This window comes from Solea solea, chromosome 4 (genome assembly GCF_958295425.1).
Source record: "Solea solea chromosome 4, fSolSol10.1, whole genome shotgun sequence".
NCBI lineage: Eukaryota > Metazoa > Chordata > Actinopteri > Pleuronectiformes > Soleidae > Solea > Solea solea.
The window spans coordinates 6222154-6242116 of NC_081137.1; the positions used below are offsets into that span (position 1 = coordinate 6222154).

General features: G+C 41.3%; 2 protein-coding genes across 2 annotated transcripts; one reads left to right on the top strand and one right to left on the bottom strand.

Moving 5' to 3' along the window:
- Nucleotides 1-595: 595 nt before the first annotated feature.
- Nucleotides 596-14029, bottom strand: LOC131458189 (clathrin interactor 1-like). The gene is made up of 12 exons (XM_058627046.1): nt 13829-14029; nt 8893-8997; nt 8526-8622; nt 7767-7875; nt 7228-7494; nt 6502-6670; nt 5518-5734; nt 5350-5431; nt 5150-5227; nt 4696-5015; nt 3530-3713; nt 596-2665 (listed from the first exon to the last, which is right to left on the bottom strand). The coding sequence occupies exons 1-12, from the start codon at nt 13867-13869 to the stop codon at nt 2307-2309; spliced, it is 2028 nt and encodes a 675-aa protein (XP_058483029.1). The 5' UTR covers nt 13870-14029; the 3' UTR covers nt 596-2306.
- LOC131458192 (creatine kinase, testis isozyme) lies at nt 11284-12506 on the top strand. Its single transcript, XM_058627050.1, has one exon. It carries the CDS (start codon nt 11367-11369, stop codon nt 12504-12506), a length of 1140 nt encoding a protein of 379 aa, XP_058483033.1. The 5' UTR covers nt 11284-11366.
- Nucleotides 14030-19963: the final 5934 nt, after the last annotated feature.

Below are 19963 nucleotides of genomic sequence, written 5' to 3' on the forward strand. Positions count from 1 at the left end.
GATTAGGTTAAAGTTAGTGTTCGGCATTAACTTGTTACGGTTAAGATGGTATAACGCTTTGCTTGGGTTGTCCAAATGTATGGATATATGGTGTGTGTGTGTGTGTGTGTGTGTGTGTGTGTTGGAGAGACCATCAGTTTTAAATGTGGGACATTCGGGAACTAAAAACCCACATCCACAGAAAATCTCCATCAAGATCCATTGTTTACTATCCATTTTGCACCAAAACCATCCGTTTTGGTGCTTCGTGACAAACACAGGCAAAAACATAACCTCCTTGGTGAAGGTTTAAAAAATATCCACATTAAATCAACAATAATAGAATACCTGCACAAATTAGCACATATTTAAATAAGAAATGAATAAATAATACATTAAAACAAATTTAAATTGTACTCAAACAGCAATTGACAAACTTAAGGTGTTTTCCTTTAGTTTTACATCTACCAAAGGGTTAGGTTATAATTACATTAACCCATTGTGCTAAATCCAATGAAAAAATAAACATGTGCAGTTCAAGATTAGATTCTGTTCAGAATCTAATGTGCAAACACCAGTAAGAACACAAGACTTAGAAAAAGGAGGAAACATAATCTTTCATGTTATAATTTAATATTGAATGGTGTACAGAGTACAAAAAAACAAAATAAACTGTACCAAAAAGAAAATAAATCCTTTAAACTAAATCACGTTTTTTATTCGTCATCTTCCATAAAAACAAAAACTTACATGTAAACTAGTAAATCATTAAACTAATAGCTGTGGAATCATGATTCTGGGCGTAACAAAATAAAGATTTGGTTTTTTGTAGCGCAGTGCCTGAGAACATGACTAGAGGCTCTGCTAAGTTGTTTGCACATCAAGAGAAAACTAAAATTCATACACAAAGTCACACACACTCACATTCATTCATTTCGCACACATATAGACATCACCCAAGATCCCAAAACCCTTTTGATTGGTCTCAACTGGCCATAGAATCCATTTAATAAAACTAATGGAAAAAATATTCTCCTGTGATCCATATCAAAAGGTAGGTAGGGGTGGTTATTTTTCTAGCATATTATTTTTTAGGTTCCAGAAATGACAGAGACTGAAAAATAGCTGCAAAGTGAAATGTTTAGTGGGGAGAAAATACTTACTGTGGTGTCCTGAAAGCTCTGCTGGGGGCCACTGCCTTAAATATTAAAGAAATGTAGACAATAAAGGAAGATGATGCTCAGATAGTGACACTCTTTTCCCACAGCAGGCTGGAAATACTCTTTAAAAGACCATGTTTCGCTCCTCTGTCCATTAACAGTGTCTGTTATGCACAAGCATAAATGTTTAAAATACTGACTGTCACTGTAATCAGGCATAAATAACAGGAAGAGGATAAGAATAACCTGTAACAGCAACCTGTCCTACTGCACATCCATCTGTTCAGAGCCACTGCTCTGGAAATGGCTGGCAGCCAATGAGTTAAGGCAGCAATGCCATTTTCATCTGAGTTAACCTGACTGATTGAATCCTGCATGTGGTTACAGAGAGAAATGTTTTGTAATGTTTTGTTAGGAAACGGGATACACAGTAGTTCATATACAAGTAAAAAATAAAATGGGTAAAGACAGGAACCTTTATTTCCACAGCAAAGTTGTGACTAAACGCTGTGGGTTGACAACTTCCCTGCTCTTAAGGGAATAGTAGCAGGAGGCGAGGGGCACTAGTGGGCGCTCTCCACGATTTAGTATGTAAGTATTGAAGTAGTATTGAAATTTCAAACAATGCTGCAACTTAGGATATAAGTTGTAAAGCATATCTGATCCTGGTTTTACAGTGTATCTGTGGATTTATTCAACCTATTTCAGGACCAATCACAGGTTTGGATAATTGTTCTATTTTTCATTGATCTATGTTCTATGCCAATTCAAAACATGTCATTCATACATGTCGGAAACTATTTGTATGTTTTGGCGTTCTCATCCTTGCATTACAAATATATAGCGGAGTCGATATTTTGATGGGATAGTGTTTTACATTTGTTACACAGCAAATATTTAACTGAAGCTTGACTTCAAAATTAGGTGGCAAATCAAATCATAGTCGCATTATCTGTCAGAAAAGCACAGGGAGATAGTTTCAGCCCTACTCTCCAGTGTATCACAGAATGTGTCATCAGACAGGATAAGTCTGATGACACTTCCCCCAAAAGAGCAGACGCAGAGAAACATGCAAGGTTTTCTTCAAGTACAGCAGTCCCTCTGTGGTTCACACTCTCGTATGTGTCAGACATGCACACTCACACTCGCACACTCATTTGCACTCCTTCATTTCCCAAAACTGCCAAAGTTAGCAAAGGCATCTTGTTTGGGTGGAACCACAGCTGGGGTGATGGAGTGAGTTAGGCCCATCCCGACTCCTGGTGCTCCCATACCACCCATCATCACTGGAGTGGTCATGCCCATATTCATGCTCATGTTCATTCCCATCATGCCTTGTTTTACAGGAATCCCGCCCATCCCAATGGTACCCGAGGTCATTGTTGCCATGGACGCAGGCATACCCATTGCCATGGCACTGCCTGCCATCATGGGATTGGCTGGCGGTCTGATGGGTGTCGCATGAGGTGGGGAGCTCAGGTTCAGTCCTCCGAAGTTCTGGGCCAACAGGTTGATGGGAGGCACTCCTGCACAAGCAGGGAGGAGTTTTATTCTATGAATTCTGTCAAATTATAACACTGATCTAAAACATACGTACACGATATGTTCCAGCTCAAACACACATTTTTATTCATTCAAATCTCCGTTTTAAAATGTCATGTAGAAGCCTCGACCTCAACCAGGCTTCTAGTGGATGATACTACACTGTTACTTTTTAAAAACTTTAAAAAGGTGACAGCCCTGGACGATAGAGCTGTCAAGCACACTGTGTCTACTCATATGTGGTGTGCTTCATTGTCCTTTTGCCTCTAAATGGGAACACAATTTACAAACTCAACTTCACGTTCTTTTGAAGAAGCCCTGAAACAAGTAACTCCTAAATGGTATCAAATGAGAAGTAGAAGCTAATTTTCCCATGGACTTCAACTTAAATGGAATTTTTAGTTTTTTATGTCCACTATTTATATATTACTACTGTCACAGCAACAAATCATTATTTAAAAATCCATGTCTTACAATTTATCATCTCATCCATGTTAAATGTATCAGTAAATCTCGGTTGTGTAAATCAATAATCTCGAATAATCCCAATAAATGGAATACCAATTTAACAAACAGATAACCAATTTCATTTTCACCTATGAATGTTAGAATAGAAATAGAGGAACAGGACAGGTTTTGCTAAAATAAAACATACATTGTTTTACAACCCATACTGAAATTCAAGAATTTGTATTCAGATACGTCAGATCTAATGTATGTTCATATGCTTGTTTTTAATCTGCTTTGTGTAGCATTGGTCTTCAAATGTAAAGTGCTTCATAAATCAAATAAATTATTATAATCGTTAAATCTAAACACAGGAAATTAAGTCAGACAAAATGTTATACCTTGTTGCTGGATGATGTTGTTGAGAGTGGGCGGTGTCTTATTGGGGTTGAGGCCAGCTGACAGGAAGTCCAGACTGATGTTGACCGAAGGATCGGACCATGTCGACCCCAACGATCCTTGACCTCCAACCCCTACCTTCTGCTGTTGTCCTAATGGCTGCTGAGATGTCATGGCTCCCAAACTCTGGAAAAAAAGGACACGCATTTTATTTACACTTTGATAAATACACAAAATACAAGTTATACTAAAACAATACACATCGAAACCACTTAACTAAAAGAAGAGCTAATGTTCAGTTCTTAAGTCAAGAGCTTCATTTCAATGTGATTTTTAGAGAACCAGTTTGTAAGAATTAGTGACTAATGTTCTACCTAATGGTGATACTGCAGATTTGAAAATTTGAGGACTCAAAATGCATACGCTGGTTTGTCTCTCTCAAAACTTGGTGGCGCAAGATGGCAGCCTACGATAAACCCTTGCCTAAAGTACATACACTACATAAAGTGATTTACAGTATTGTATATTCAGTATCTTTTATTTATAAACCTTGCCAATGTTACACACTGGACCTTTGTTATTATAACCTATGCTGGTCAATGTTTTGGATCCAGTTTCTTTGTTCCCTCCACAGTTAAAACCAAAATAGCCTTCTGTTTCTCAGTGAACTCAGAGACTAAGGCTATTTTAAAAAAGTGTGATTCCAAGGAACAGTCTGAACCGTCTCTGTCTTTTTAACCCCTGTGATGCCGTAAAGTTTTTATTGGGTTTATTTTTTAGTTTGTCCTACTGAAATTATACTTTATATTACACACTACATCTTTCAATTTCAATTACAAAAGGTTAAATCCTATTTGTAAAGATGCCTTATATTACTGAAAACCAGAGACTAGTATCTTTCCATTTCCCCATGTATTGTTAATCCACCCAAAAGGAGCTATGTTCTCCAGTTCAACTGCCTCCGACTGGTTTCTTACCATTTCATGTTAGAGTTATTTTGATTCTCAGGGATAAACTAGTCCTTCCTCTAATGTCTGTGTAAATTCTCATCAATCCATAGTTGTCCAAACGTCATTGAACCAGGAGGAATTGGACTTGGAGACGTTTAACTTGTCATCCAACAGTTGTTTTCATTTCTGAAGAAGATGAAGATGTGTCCCTTACTTACCTGTTGTGAACGAGACAGTGGCATGGTGGGCATGGCAACAGATGCTCCTGGTGTTGCTCCTCCTAGAGAGAAAGTTAGGCTCTGAGATGCACTCAGTGTTGCATGTGGATTGGTTAACTGAGTAACTCCACCCATCAGGTCAAACAACTCCGCAGAGGGAGGGACGGGGGGAGGATTTGAGGCTGAGACTTTGGGTGACTGGACGCTGCCAAACAGGTCAGTAATGGGCTGAGAGGGAGCGGAGTTAGATGAAGCGGGAGGATTGGCAGAGAAGGTGCTCCAGTCTCCAAATTCTCCATTTGCATTGGATGATGCAGCAGCTGGTCAAAGGAGAGGAGTGATGCGTTTAATTATTAACAATTGGAAATAAAAAAAAAAAAATAAAAAAAAAATATATATATATATATATATATATACACATACATACATATTACAGCAGAAAGAAACACTTTACCTGTGGAGGTTGGGAGGCTAGCTGAGGCGGCAGGAGAGGAGAAGTCAGCAAAACCAGCAATGAGGTCTGAACCTCCACCTGGACGGAGACAAACACATCTGTATTCATAAAAAAGCAAGAACCTGACAGCTCATAAACCACGGCCCGATGCTTTAAAGCCATGTCACCTTATCTTTGTGAGTGCAGATGTTTGTTGTTACCTGTCGTGGTGCTCTGATTGGATGAAGGGTCAATCTCTAACAGGTCAGCAAGGCCACTACTGGATGACTGCTTGGCTGATGACTAACAAGGGAAGAGAAGGCAGTAAAAACATGAGCTGCTGACATTGGGTGTCACTTTTGGAAACATGCGAGTGTCACCACAAGTACCTTCTCATCTGGGCTCTTGTCTCCAGTGTAGTGAGCTGCAGCACCAAGGTCCAGAGTCTTGTTGCTTGAGCCGCCACTGCGTTTCCGTGTGGTGGTGGTTGTGGTTTCTGTTGCTTGTGTGATCTGGATACTCTTTGTCGTGACGGTCTCCTCCTCATCTTTGAACTCCAGGGTTTCCTGACGGCCATTTCTAGATGCTCGGTCCTCCTCGTTGTCACTATGGCAACCAGAATATGGATATATGAGAAACAGATCTCGACAGAACTGATATGGGTTTTCCACTTGCTGAAGCGAACCTTTAGGAATCAGGGTAGATGTTGGCTTATACTATAAACTAAATATTTAAGTGCACGTAAAGCCATAAAAATATCTTCTACCTTTGTCACCACACAGGAAAATGTGCAATTAACCACCTTGCTGATTTTAAACGATTAAAAAGTGTTTAAATATGGTTCAAATTTATGAATTTCAGCAACATTCACACACACACACACACACAGACACTTTAGTGGTGACCAAAGCAGGTGCATATCACTGTTTGACAGTATTTGTAGAGAACAAAAACATTAATGCTCTAGTATCAAATGTCCTGTGCGACGTTCACCTGCTTTGGTGAACCTGGAGCATCACAGAGCCATATTTTTAGACACACCTTTACTCAGCCACTATTTTCTAACATATGTGTGAAGAGGAGAATCTCTGGATTTGCTGGACACGCACTTTGAATACTGTACGTAAAACCAATAATTAGAAAACAAAGCTTTGTCAAATAATCTTTTGGATTAAAAAGGTTTTTGTGCACTTATCAGCATTTATTAAGTTTCTGAAAACAAAAATGTATAAACTTGCATAAATCTGTAACAATAGGCTGATCAATTATATACTAAATGGCCGATGCCAATTATTAAAAAAGTGGCGAAAGACATCTTAGTTAATTGGTCGACTACCTCTATCTAAGAACATTCCATGAGTGTGTTTGTAAACCTGATTCTGTCGGGCGAGTCGTCTCGTTCCTTCTTCCTGAACTTGTTGAGTGTGTCGTCAATGGTGCTGCCAATCTTGTCACTGATCTCTCCAAGCTTCTCACTAAAGGGAAAAGCTCCTCTGCTCTTATCCCAGTCCTCGTCCCACTTACTCCGATCCAACTCATTCGCTGGGAGGAAGGAGACAGGAAAGGGCAAAGAGAGACGGACACGAAAGACGTCCAATTTATAATTATGTAAAACAGCAAATCTTGACATGGCAAATGAATCATATAAGTTCAATAATCAATAATAAAAATCATTACATTTATGTTGATTCATTAAGCTAATGATAGATTCAACATTAAATAATATTTTCTTATAAAAATATCACAAATATCAAGTAAATGGGAAGATTAAATATTAAAAATAATGGAATAAAATCACATTTTTTGTACTGATCCAGCAACTTCAGTGTCCACAGGGTTGGTTGAAACAACTTGCCATAATACTGATCAATAGCCAATTTGATGATTACTAATTGTTTAATTTAAACTTTAATTTAAATTTTAATTAAAACCGCTCAAAAATTCAAGGACAAGGGACTATGGCCCCTGAGGAACTGATTTGCTCTGATCATCAATAAATACATGTTTCAAATACATTTTTTAAGACAACAAATATATTTTTAATCCCTGTGGATTTGGACAGTGGCTGTTATGTTATCACTTTAATCACCATTACATACAGTTTTTACAGCTGCCTCCTCCACCTCCGCCACCGCCTCCTCCTCCTCCACCACCACCACCTCCACCGCTGATGCCGCCTCCTCCTCCTCCTCCTCCTCCACCGCCACCTCCTCCTCCCATACTGTCAGAGGAGACTCCGATGTATTTGTCTTTGTTCTTCTTAGCTTTCTTTCTTTCCTCCCTTAATCTGTCGTCATCCTGGATGAACTCCACCATCTCCTTCACCTTCTGACGTACATTGATGCCCTGATCCTTTCCATTCTCATCTATAAACAGACACAATGAAGAACACCCACACCAATGACTTCTGACCTCTTAATAGAATCCCAATCAGGCCATAATTTTTACTTATAGAGAAGAAAATTCAAGGTTTCCTTTTTGCTGTGTACTGTATTCATGCTTTTATGTACAAATTCAAAACAAAAGTGCTCAATGTTAGTCTGGAATGACTCAAATATGCACCATGGCTCTTCAGCTCAGACCGGAACAGAAAAAGTTTAACCATTACCTGATTCGAATTGGAAGTTTAGAAACTCACCAATGAAGTGGTAGTTTTCTAATGATCGCAGGTCATAAATATGTTCTCTGGCACTGGTGACGACTCTTTCAGACCCATTCCTGATCAGATAGGCCAGCAGCAGCAAAGCCTGTGAGAGAAAGAGATATAACGCGATGGAGGGAACACATAATCACAATACATCGGTTATCTAATGAGGGAAATTGGAAGCCTTCAGAATTAAAATAATACGCGGGGAATAGAAATATAAGAAATAATTAATCAAAACACAATATTAGCTTTACATAAAATATGTAAAATTCTGTGTCACAAAACAAATAATGGATAGTGTTAAACAAATAAATTATTCAGCAGTTTAAAATCTGAAACATATATTTAAAGTTTTCTACTTTAAAAAACAAAACTTCTTTTATGTCCTGCCCTGTCTCGTGTCTTAAACACTGGTGTCCTCAGTGGGACACAAGAAAGTAGATTCGCATTGCTCCAAGAAGGAACCATTAAACTGCTCCATTACACTACTTCTACTGTAATAGACAAAAAGCACATCAAATACGTGACAAGAATAATATGTACGGTTTTATTTAAAACAAAAATAAGAAAATATTGTATCATTTAGTCAGAATTGTCTTGATCCAGAGAGCACCAGGACTCAGATTTAACACAAACCTGACAAAACAAGGCAAAACTGAGCTGCTTGGCACAGGTTGCACAGTGGAGACACACAACACCAGCACATGTGGAGAACAACTAACCAAACAGCCCACCAGAGTGGAACCTCACCTTGTAGACTCGTCTCCAGTTCTTCTTGTTGTCCTTGAGCATCCTGGTCCACAGCATGTTCATCACCTCTGGGAACTGCTCATACATAAAGGTAGACCTGCACACGCAAACACATACATCTAAAGTAACAAAAGCCTCTGACGCACAGAAGAATATGCTGGGAAAACCTGTGAAAGTAAAGCAAGGCAGAATAAGATCTAAGGAAGGTAGCCTGGTGAGAATTCACCTTATCTGTCTTTTTAATAGAAGTAAAGTTTCTCCTTACTAACACACTAGGGGTTAAATGTGTATCTACTGCCTCAGAGAAAGCATCCATGCACACGTTTACATACAGATATAGCAACTGTTAATTTCATGTCCCACATACTTGGCTATTTCTCCCATCAGTTGTCCAGATGGTCCCCAGGGATCATCATTGGTGGCCTCTCTCACCTTGGACTCGATCTCCGAGTAATTCATCACCACATTGGTGCTGTCGATACAAACACATGGATTTCTTCATAAAACAACAGTGTCATCTGACATCCAGACACACTATACTGTATACACATGTGAAGAGGCTGGGAAGAGGGAAAACAGATGTGTCTTATGTCTTGATATGGCTACAATATCGATATATTGCCCAGCCCCAACCTCAAGCAAAGGATGCATTCATGATGTGCTGAGTAGGAGAGGCACGTCAGAACACCAGAGGACCTAGCTGTTGCAAATACATTTTTAAGATAGGATAGCAATCACTTTTGTGCTGATATTTCAGGGTTTTTTTCTTTTTCTGCTGCTAACTTGTGAAAAAAAATGTTAATAAAGACAGCAGCATTCATATCAGGGATATTCATTTGCTACACAGTTGGAGAATTCTGATTTTGAAACAGCAGGCTGTGGCTTGATGGTAAATGCATCAGCACAACTGTGCCATTAGCAGCTTAGTTGTTTTAAAATGGGTTTAAAGACAGTATAAGACCGACATCGGTATCAGCAGATATCAGACACAAAAAGTTTCAGAGCATCCAAGTTACAACTGTGTATGTATACATTTATGCTTCATTTATCCAAACACACACTGGAATCCAGTAAGAGAGAATGAATGCTTTTCTAATGAAAAGAAGAATCCCAGTTCCCCGAATAACGAATGACTGTTGTCTTAAAAAGCCTGTGTCCTGACTCCTGATGTGTGCAAAAATAAACACAAGTGTACACTGTGTGAGATAACGTTCAGCTGTTTGAGACAAGTCGGTTCATGACCTTGTGACCAAAGATTCTTGGAAGCAGTGGCTATTTCCAGTCCTGTGTTTCTGTGGGCTCACCTGCCCATGTGTTTGTTTTTGCCGTGTGTGGCTTGTTTTACGCAACAACATAGCTAAAAAGCCGCCAAGAGCAGTGTACCTAGAAAAAAACCCAGCTCTTTCATTATTTTAAATACAAATAATTCAGCTCCTTCTTCAAATTTCTATCAATACTCTAGTTAACGGACAATAACAGATGCCTTTGACTCCATTATCACCAACAGACGAGGCAGACAAACATCAAGGGCTCTATTATAACATGACGCTGGATCTGCATGGAAAGCCAAGCCTGCCACTGCCAGTTCTATTGAGGTAGATCAATAATGGAGTGTATTCATCATGACCAGCCGGGCGCAACAGACAGCTGATGCTAAAATACAACTAGTGTCTGTTACATCTGCTTGTACATCTTCATGTTCTCTGTTCTTCTCAATACTTTACTTTTTTGTGGCCTTTTCCTCCATTTTTCCTTCTCTCTTCTTCATCATTGTTTTAAAAAAAATTGCATATCAAGGTTGTTTTATAATTAATTTGATAAACAAGGGGAGCTACACAGAAAACCAGGTGGTTATGTAAAAAATTAAATCTTCATTCTTGCTGTCGCTCTGACGACATTACAAACAGGGTAAAGGTCTAATACAACATTTCAGAAAAAGGTTCAACAAAAATATCAATACTGCTACCTTGCAATGTGATGCATTGCTGGCAGCCAATGAGTTAATAAACTAGCATCTTAAGACAAACTATTTTTAGCCCCTTTATCAGTCTCTATAAACATTAAGATGCTGTGGCGTTTTTCCATTTCACTTTTAAATATTGTTCAGGTACAATATGTGCACTGCAGTATGAGATAATACAGCGCCCACACATAATGCATCCCCTAGAAGCATGCACTGCACTGAAATGTAAGAAAACATTCAAAGACAACACTAATTTAGTTGGAAATGTATCGACCAGTTGAATGAAGAAATACTAAAACTTTGTCCTCACTCTAGACAACCACTTCAATTTAAAGCAGCAAAATTCAAAACAGAAGGTTTCAGAGAATTATACTGCAGGTCCTCTTGCCACTGTTTCACAGCATTCTCTTTACAAACATTAAAACATGCATCCTTTCCTAGACGAACCTTTAGTCGGTTTGTCCGACATTTCATTTCCTTTGACTCCTGCCCAGGGACCCACATAAATATGCCATTTTCTCAACCCTGAATAGGTAACATGAGATTTCAACAACCAAGTCAGGTCAGGCCCTTGATTTCCCATCATTCAACACCATCAGAGCAGATTATAAACTTAGCAGATCCTCCCCATTGCTTGTCAAATGTTAGAAATAGATTGCCAGCGTGTCACATATTCATATGTCTTACATCATCTGTGAAATCATCGGTGATGTCACATTTAAAATCAAAGGCATTTTCTAATAAAAACTTTGTTTATGCATTTGATAAACATAACAAAACTTAACAGAGATCACTGCTACTAACCCACTATCTGCTAGAATTTAACATCAGAGCTCCTGAAATCTTTTTGCTTGAAAAAATCCAAACAAACTGAAAATATGGCAAACACCTGTGAGTGTGTGAACAAGAAACTGTCTGCTGAGGAAGAGTTCCCAGATCTCAGTCAGCACAACAACCACATGGCCAAGGTGTTAACCCTGGACATGTACAGGAAGCTGAGAGAGCAGGCGACACCCAGTGGCTTCACCATCGACAACGTTATTCAGACAGGGGTTGATAATCCCGGCCACCCCTTCATCATGACCGTGGGCTGCGTTGCCGGTGATGAGGAGACTTATGAAGTCTTCAAGGACCTGCTGGACCCCATCATTGAGGACAGACATGGAGGATACAAACCCGGAGACAAGCACAAGACTGACCTTAACCCTGACAACCTGAAGGGTGGTGATGACCTCGACCCCAACTATGTCCTGAGCTCCCGTGTACGAACAGGACGCAGCGTCCGTGGCCTCTCCCTGCCACCATACTGCACCCGAGGCGAGAGGCGCGCCGTGGAGAAACTCTCCATCGATGCTCTGGCCTCCCTGAGTGGAGACCTGAATGGAAAATACTACGCCCTGAAGAACATGACGGAGGCTGAACAGCAGCAGCTTATTGATGATCACTTTTTGTTTGATAAGCCTGTGTCTCCTCTGCTGCTGGCCGCAGGGATGGCTCGTGACTGGCCCGATGGCAGGGGTATCTGGCACAATGACAACAAGACCTTTCTGGTATGGGTGAATGAGGAGGACCACCTGCGTGTGATCTCCATGCAGACAGGAGGCAACATGAAAGAGGTGTTCACTCGTTTCTGCACCGGACTCACCCAGATCGAGAGCCTGTTCAAGGAAAAAGGCCAGGCTTTCATGTGGAATGAACACCTGGGCTACGTCCTCACATGCCCATCTAACCTGGGCACTGGTCTGCGTGCAGGTGTGCATGTGAAGCTGCCAAACATGGGCAAAAATGATAAATTCGAGGAGGTCCTAAAGAGGATGAGGCTCCAGAAACGTGGAACAGGTGGCGTGGACACCGATGCTGTGGGAGGAGTGTTTGACATATCTAATGCTGACAGACTGGGCTTCTCTGAGGTGGAGCTGGTGCAGATGGTGGTCGACGGACTCAAGCTGCTGATCGAAATGGAGAAGAAGCTGGAGGGGGGCCAGCCTATTGACGACCTGATGCCTGCCCAGAAGTAAATGCCATTTGAGACTCAGCCTCCTCAACTCTACCCTCAGATAGGTTGGGGGAAAAGTTGTGGAGAAGAAAGAACAAGTTGAAGAGGAGGCAGAAGAAAGAAGGAAACATAAATAAGACTGAAAGGATATCCAGAAGGCCAGTAAACACCTCTGTTTACTGCATCATTAAAGGAAAACAACAACCTTAGATTTACACAAGAACTAGAAAAATACACATTCTGTTTTACATGTAATGAACCACCGACCCATTAGGTTTAGGTAGTATACTGATTTTGGTTATTGTCTCAAGGGAGTAAAAGAGGTCGTAAATACTGATTAGACTTAAATGCAATACTTGTACTATGTTGATTAGATAGACCTTTATTAGTCCCTCCACGTGGATTTCTGCAATTGTATAATAACTTAGTGAGACAATCTAAATGGACATCAAGGTATTGTTGATATGATAGAATCTTGACAAAAGCATGTCCTCCCAGCTCAATCATCCCGTGATGGTATACTGTAGTTCTTGGCCAGACAAAACTAGCATCAGGAGTAATCGACATTGAAGTTGATATTAGATAATGATAGTTTATTTATATATTGTGCGGCCATAATAAATATATTTAATATAGAGTAAATTGTCTTTCTTCTTTTTTGGGTGAGGGGATCCCAAATGTATACACACAATCACAAACAAATCCATAAAGTAAATAATCACAACAGCAGCACTTTACAAAATAAACGACACATTCTTTTTAAGCATTGTTGTTCGTGCTCAGGACCATGGGGGGCAGGGGCCTCGTCAGACTTGGGTGGCGACTTTAAATAAGCATGGTAGGTAACTAATTGGCAGGAAACTGTCAATTATCTAGTCAATGGCTGTACACTAGCAGCCATTAATGCTGCACTTTATACTCGTAGTGAAATGTCAGGTGAAAGCATCACCGTGCGTATTCCAGCAACAACAGCAGCAGCAGCAGGACACAAATAACACAGACGAGCTGGGTTAAGAAATGATGGCCGAATTAGCTAGCTGGATAGCTTTCATTCTGGATCGGAAACAACTCGATTTCCGGTTTAAAATATCGCGGGGTTCATATCCCATGCGAACCAGAGTGGGGGGAAAGGACACAAGAGCAGGTGCATCTGTTAGACACACATGTACAGCAAATGTACGCTACAAGGTTGAAAACTGGCAGGTAGCCAGCTAGGCTAACAGCTGAGGGCTAGGTCCGTGACGTCACGGCCCGTATCCTCTCAGGTCGGCGGGTAAAGCTGCTGATGATGCCCGAGTACTGGCAGCCGGTTAGCTTAGCATCCACCTGCCCCGCGGTACTCACGCTTTGTCCACCAGCTCTCTGACTTTCCACATATTTAGCATCTCCGCGCGGGACTGCGGGCTCGCCGCCTCGATACTGCGTCACCCCCGTGTCTCTACGCCCCACAAGACAGCAGTGGTATCCGGTTATTGACAACGACAGTCGCCCCCTTCCCTGAGCTCCACGATGGGCCCTGGGTGTTGTACGGCCGATGCGGTTAACGGACCGGCCCCAGTTGCTACGGAAACGTAGGTCCTGCCTACGTCACTGAAACGTCCACGCTCGCTTTCATATATTATATAAAATATATATTTGATATATAAAACACATATAAGAAGTTAGACGGAGTGTATATATAATGTATGCATATAATAATGCAGTGTATAACATTCCCATACGAAGTATGTACGTATGATGTGTACATGAAATTGCATTGACGTTTCAGTGACGTAGGAAATGAAAAAATACGGATATATAATATGATTGTGTGGAGTACAGAGGTTGTCAAGAAAGCAACATGCGACCTTCCATCCTATTTCATGTGGCCAGCCACTTAATATTAATTAGGGTTCGAGCAACAAGGTTGCAAGAAACCTATTGAAACTGGAAGGATTATTAGGGTTCGAGCAACAAGGTTGCAAGAAACCTATTGAAACTGGAAGGATTATTATTATTATTATTCTTATTATTCCCCCAAATGAATTGCCTTTTTGAGGCCTTTCCCATACCCCAAAACTCACCAATTTTTGTGACCGCATCAATCCTGGTGTAAATTTACGTCTGAAAAAGGTTCGGGGAATGTGCGGCGAAAATTGAATGTGGGAGGGGCCAATAAGTGCGGCGCCACCTGTCCAAATTCACCATGACCAACACAAATATCGCACATGCACGAAATTCGGTACACATGTGTAGTGGGTCAGGATGAAGAAAAAATTACATTATGACCATGATCCAAACCCAACAGGAAATCCGCCATCTTGGGTTGATTGGCCATTTTTTGGCGATTTTGGCGAATTCGCAGCAATGGTATTTGAACTAACTCCTCCTAGAGTTTTCGTGCGATCACCTTCAAACTTGGTGAGGTCCCTGTGGACCAGTTGAGGAGCTCACGGTATCAAAAGTTTTTTCAAATGTCGCACGGCGCACGAGATAGGGGGCGGCAAAGTTCGTGATGATTCTGATGTTTCGCATCAGAAAAACAAAACTCTTATAACTTTGCGATGGAAGGTCCGATCCGAACCAAACTTGCTACCATTGATGATGGGCCATGGCTGAAGACGTCTATGAAAAAACGGTGAAGTTTGAAAACAGTGCCTCCTTGTGGTGAAAGAAAATACACAAAAAAAAAGTTTTTTTACAATTTCGGGAATAACTTTTACACAGATAATCGTACCGCACTGAAAATTGGTGACAACAGTCAAAACACATGGTAGATGATGCGTGATCAATATGACAACAAATCGTTTAACGGTGTTGCCATGGCAACGACGCAAAGTCGGATTTTTGGGACAAAAAATCTAACTGCTACAACTTCGCGAATCCTGGTCCGATCCGAACCAAACTTGCTAGGATTGATGACAGTCCGGCCCTAAAGATGTCTATATAAAAATATTCAATTTCGAAAACAGCGCCCCCTGGTGACAGCAGACAATATGACAGCTTGTATTTCAATTATCTCCTCCTAGAGCTTTTGTGCGATCACCTTCAAACTTTGTGAGATCAATGTGGACGAGTTGAGCATCAAAAGTTATCAAAAGCTTTTTAAAATATTGTATGGCGTACGAGATAGGGGGCGCCAAAATTGGAGATAATAATAATTTTTTATAACAGACAATGAAACTCTTATAACTTCGCGATGGAAGGTCTGATCCCAACCAAACTTGCTATAGTTGATGATGGTTAGTTGCTGAAGACGACTTTGTTGCTGAAACGGTACATTTTGAAAACAGCGCCTCCTGGTGGTGGTAGAAAATTCTAAAAAAACAAACTGTTACAACTTTGCCAATCCTGGTCCGATCTGAACCAAACTTGCAAGGATTGATGACAGTCCGGCCCTGAACACGTCTATATGAAAATATTCATTTTCAAATACAGCGCCCCCTGGTGACAGCAGACAGAATTACATTTATAGTTTTTGATGCTGCTCCAACAGGGATTGTTGTATCCACTTGAAACTTAGTATGTGGGACCCCAGACCCTTCCTCAACATGTCCGTAAAAGGTCACCTCCCTACAGGAAGTGGAACGCCCGAAACAGGAAGTAAAGTCTTACATTGTCCGATTGACACGAAACTAGATATGTGAGTTACTGGACCTTCCCTGAACATGTTTACGGAGACGCCGTTGACCGAACAGGAAGTCGGCCATTTTAAACAGGAAGTGCCCTCTAACTTTGCCGTACGTTGTCCGATCTGCACAAAACCTTATATGTGACACCAGGGACCTGTCCTGAGCATGTCCGTAAAAGGTCACCTCCCTACAGGAAGTGGAACGCCCGAAACAGGAAGTAAAGTCTTACATTGTCCGACTGACACGAAACTAGATATGTGAGTTATGGGACCTTCCCTGAACATGTTTCCGGAGACGAACAGGAAGTCGGCCATTTTAAACAGGAAGTGCCCTCTAACTTTGCCGTACGTTGTCCGATTTGCACAAAATCTTATATGTGACACCAGGGACCTGTCCTGAGCATGTCCATAAAAGGTCACCTCCCTACAGGAAGTGGAATGCCCGAAACAGGAAGTAAACTCTAAGATTGTCCGATCTGAACAAAACTTGATATGTAAGACAAGGGAACTTCCCTGAACACGTTTACGGACGCGCATTTGACCGAACAGGAAGTCGGCCATTTTAAACAGGAAGTGCCCTATAACTTTGCCGTACGTTGTCCGATTTGCACGAAAGCTTATATGTGACACCAGGGACCTGTCCTGAGCATGTCTGCAAAAGATGACCTCCCAACAGGAAGTGGAATGCCCGAAACAGGAAGTAAACTCTAAGATTGTCCGATCTGAACAAAACTTGATATGTAAGACAAGGGAACTTCCCTGAACTCGTTAACGGACGCGCATTTGACCGAACAGGAACTTAGCCATTTTAAACAGGAAGTGCCCTATAACTTTGCCATACGTTGCCCGATCCCCCCGAAATTTGGATCGACATGCGCGGGGACGCCGCTGAAAATAACTAGTACTGAAAATAACTAGTACTGAAAATAACTAGTACTGAAAATAACTAGTACCGCGCGCGGTGAATGAACGGGTGAGAGCGCGAGGCACGCGGGGAGCCGTGGCACACGGCGACCCGCGTGGGTCGGCTCGAACCCGTTCAGAACCGCGCGCGGTACTAGTTATTTTCAGTACTAGTTATTTTCAGTACTAGTTATTTTCATTATTATTATTATTCTTATTATTCCCCCAAATGAATTGCCTTTTTGAGGCCTTTCCCATACCCCAAAACTCACCAATTTTTGTGACCGCATCAATCCTGGTGTAAATTTACGTCTGAAAAAGGTTCGGGGAATGTGCGTCGAAAATTGAATGTGGGAGGGGCCAAAACGTGCGAAGCGACCTGTCAAAATTCACCATGACCAACACAATTATCGCACATGCCCGAAATTCGGTACACATGTGTAGTGGGTCAGGATGAAGAAAAAATTACATTATGACCATGATCCAAACCCAACAGGAAATCCGCCATCTTGGGTTGATTGGCGATTTTTTGGCGATTTTGGCGAATTCGCAGCAATGGTATTTGAACTAACTCCTCCTAGAGTTTTCGTGCGATCACCTTCAAACTTGGTGAGGTCCCTGTGGACCAGTTGAGGAGCTCACGGTATCAAAAGTTTTTTCAAATGTCGCACGGCGCACGAGATAGGGGGCGGCAAAGTTCGTGATGATTCTGATGTTTCGCATCAGAAATAAAAAACTCTTATAACTTTGCGATGGAAGGTCCGATCCGAACCAAACTTGCTATGATTGATGATGGGCCATGGCTGAAGACGTCTATGAAAAAACGGTGAAGTTTGAAAACAGCGCCTCCTTGTGGTGAAAGAAAATACACAAAAAAAAAGTTTTTTTACGATTTCGGGAATAACTTTTACACAGATAATCGTACCGCACTCAAAATTGGTGACAACAGTCAAAACACATAGTAGATGATGCGTGATCAATATGACGACAAATCGTTTAACGGTGTTGCCATGGCAACGACGCAAAGTCGGATTTTTGGGACAAAAAATCAAACTGCTACAACTTCGTGAATCCTGGTCCGATCTGAACCAAACTTGCTAGGATTGATGATAGTCTGGCCCTAAAGACGTCTATATGAAAATATTAAATTTCGAAAACAGCGCCCCCTGGTGACAGCAGACAATATGACAGCTTGTATTTCAATTATCTCCTCCTAGAGCTTTTGTGCAATCACCTTCAAACTTGGTGAGATCAATGTGGACGAGTTGAGCATCAAAAGTTATCAAAAGCTTCTTAAAATATTGTATGGCGTACGAGATAGGGGGCGCCAAAATTGGAGATAATAATAATTTTTCATAACAGACAATGAAACTCTTATAACTTCGCGATGGAAGGTCTGATCCCAACCAAACTTGCTATAGTTGATGATGGTTAGTTGCTGAAGACGACTGTGTTGCTGAAACGGTACATTTTGAAAACAGCGCCTCCTGGTGGTGGTAGAAAATTCTAAAAAAACAAACTGTTACAACTTTGCCAATCCTGGTCCGATCTGAACCAAACTTGCAAGGATTGATGACAGTCCGGCCCTGAACACGTCTATATGAAAATATTCATTTTCAAATACAGCGCCCCCTGGTGACAGCAGACAGAATTACATTTATAGTTTTTGATGCTGCTCCAACAGGGATTGTTGTATCCACTTGAAACTTAGTATGTGGGACCCCAGACCCTTCCTCAACATGTCCGTAAAAGGTCACCTCCCTACAGGAAGTGGAACGCCCGAAACAGGAAGTAAAGTCTTACATTGTCCGATTGACACGAAACTAGATATGTGAGTTACTGGACCTTCCCTGAACATGTTTACGGAGACGCCGTTGACCGAACAGGAAGTCGGCCATTTTAAACAGGAAGTGCCCTCTAACTTTGCCGTACGTTGTCCGATCTGCACAAAACCTTATATGTGACACCAGGGACCTGTCCTGAGCATGTCCGTAAAAGGTCACCTCCCTACAGGAAGTGGAACGCCCGAAACAGGAAGTAAAGTCTTACATTGTCCGATCTGAACAAAACTTGATATGTAAGACAAGGGAACTTCCCTGAACACGTTTACGGAGACGAACAGGAAGTTGGCGATTTTAAACAGGAAGTGCCCTCTAACTTTGCCGTACGTTGTCCGATTTGCACGAAACCTTTTATGTGACACCAGGGACCTGTCCTGAGCATGTCTGCAAGAGATGACCTCCCAACAGGAAGTGGAATGCCCGAAACAGGAAGTAAACTCTAAGATTATCCGATCTGCACAAAACTTGATATGTAAGACAAGGGAACTTCCCTGAACACGTTTACGAACACACACTTGACCGAACAGGAAGTCTGCCATTTTAAACAGGAAGTGCCCTATAACTTTGTCATACGTTGCCCGATCCCCCTCGAAATTTGGAACGACATGCGCAGGGACGCCGCTGAAAATAACTAGTACTGAAAATAACTAGTACTGAAAATAACTAGTACTGAAAATAACTAGTACCACGCGCGGTGAATGAACGGGTGAGAGCGCGAGGCACGCGGGGAGCCGTGGCACACGGCGACCCGCGTGGGTCGGCTCGAACCCGTTCAGAACCGCGCGTGGTACTAGTTATTTTCAGTACTAGTTATTTTCAGTACTAGTTATTTTCATTTATAATGGAGTTTGTTGGTTTTTTTTCTCTTAAATTAATATTTGCATCATAAATACATTTTTATCATGGACTGGCAGACTGTGTTTAGTGACAATGATATTCCAAAGTACTACCAAACCCATGTGACTCTGTTCATCATTGTAGCGTAAGGGTTTTAATGTTGAACTTCATCTGTTTACTTGCCTGTCAGGCAGTTTAAATTTTGCATCGCTAGAGGGCAGTATATCTCCGCTGACAGTCAATTAGTGTGGAGCTAAAATATTGGTAAATAAAATACACTAATTACAG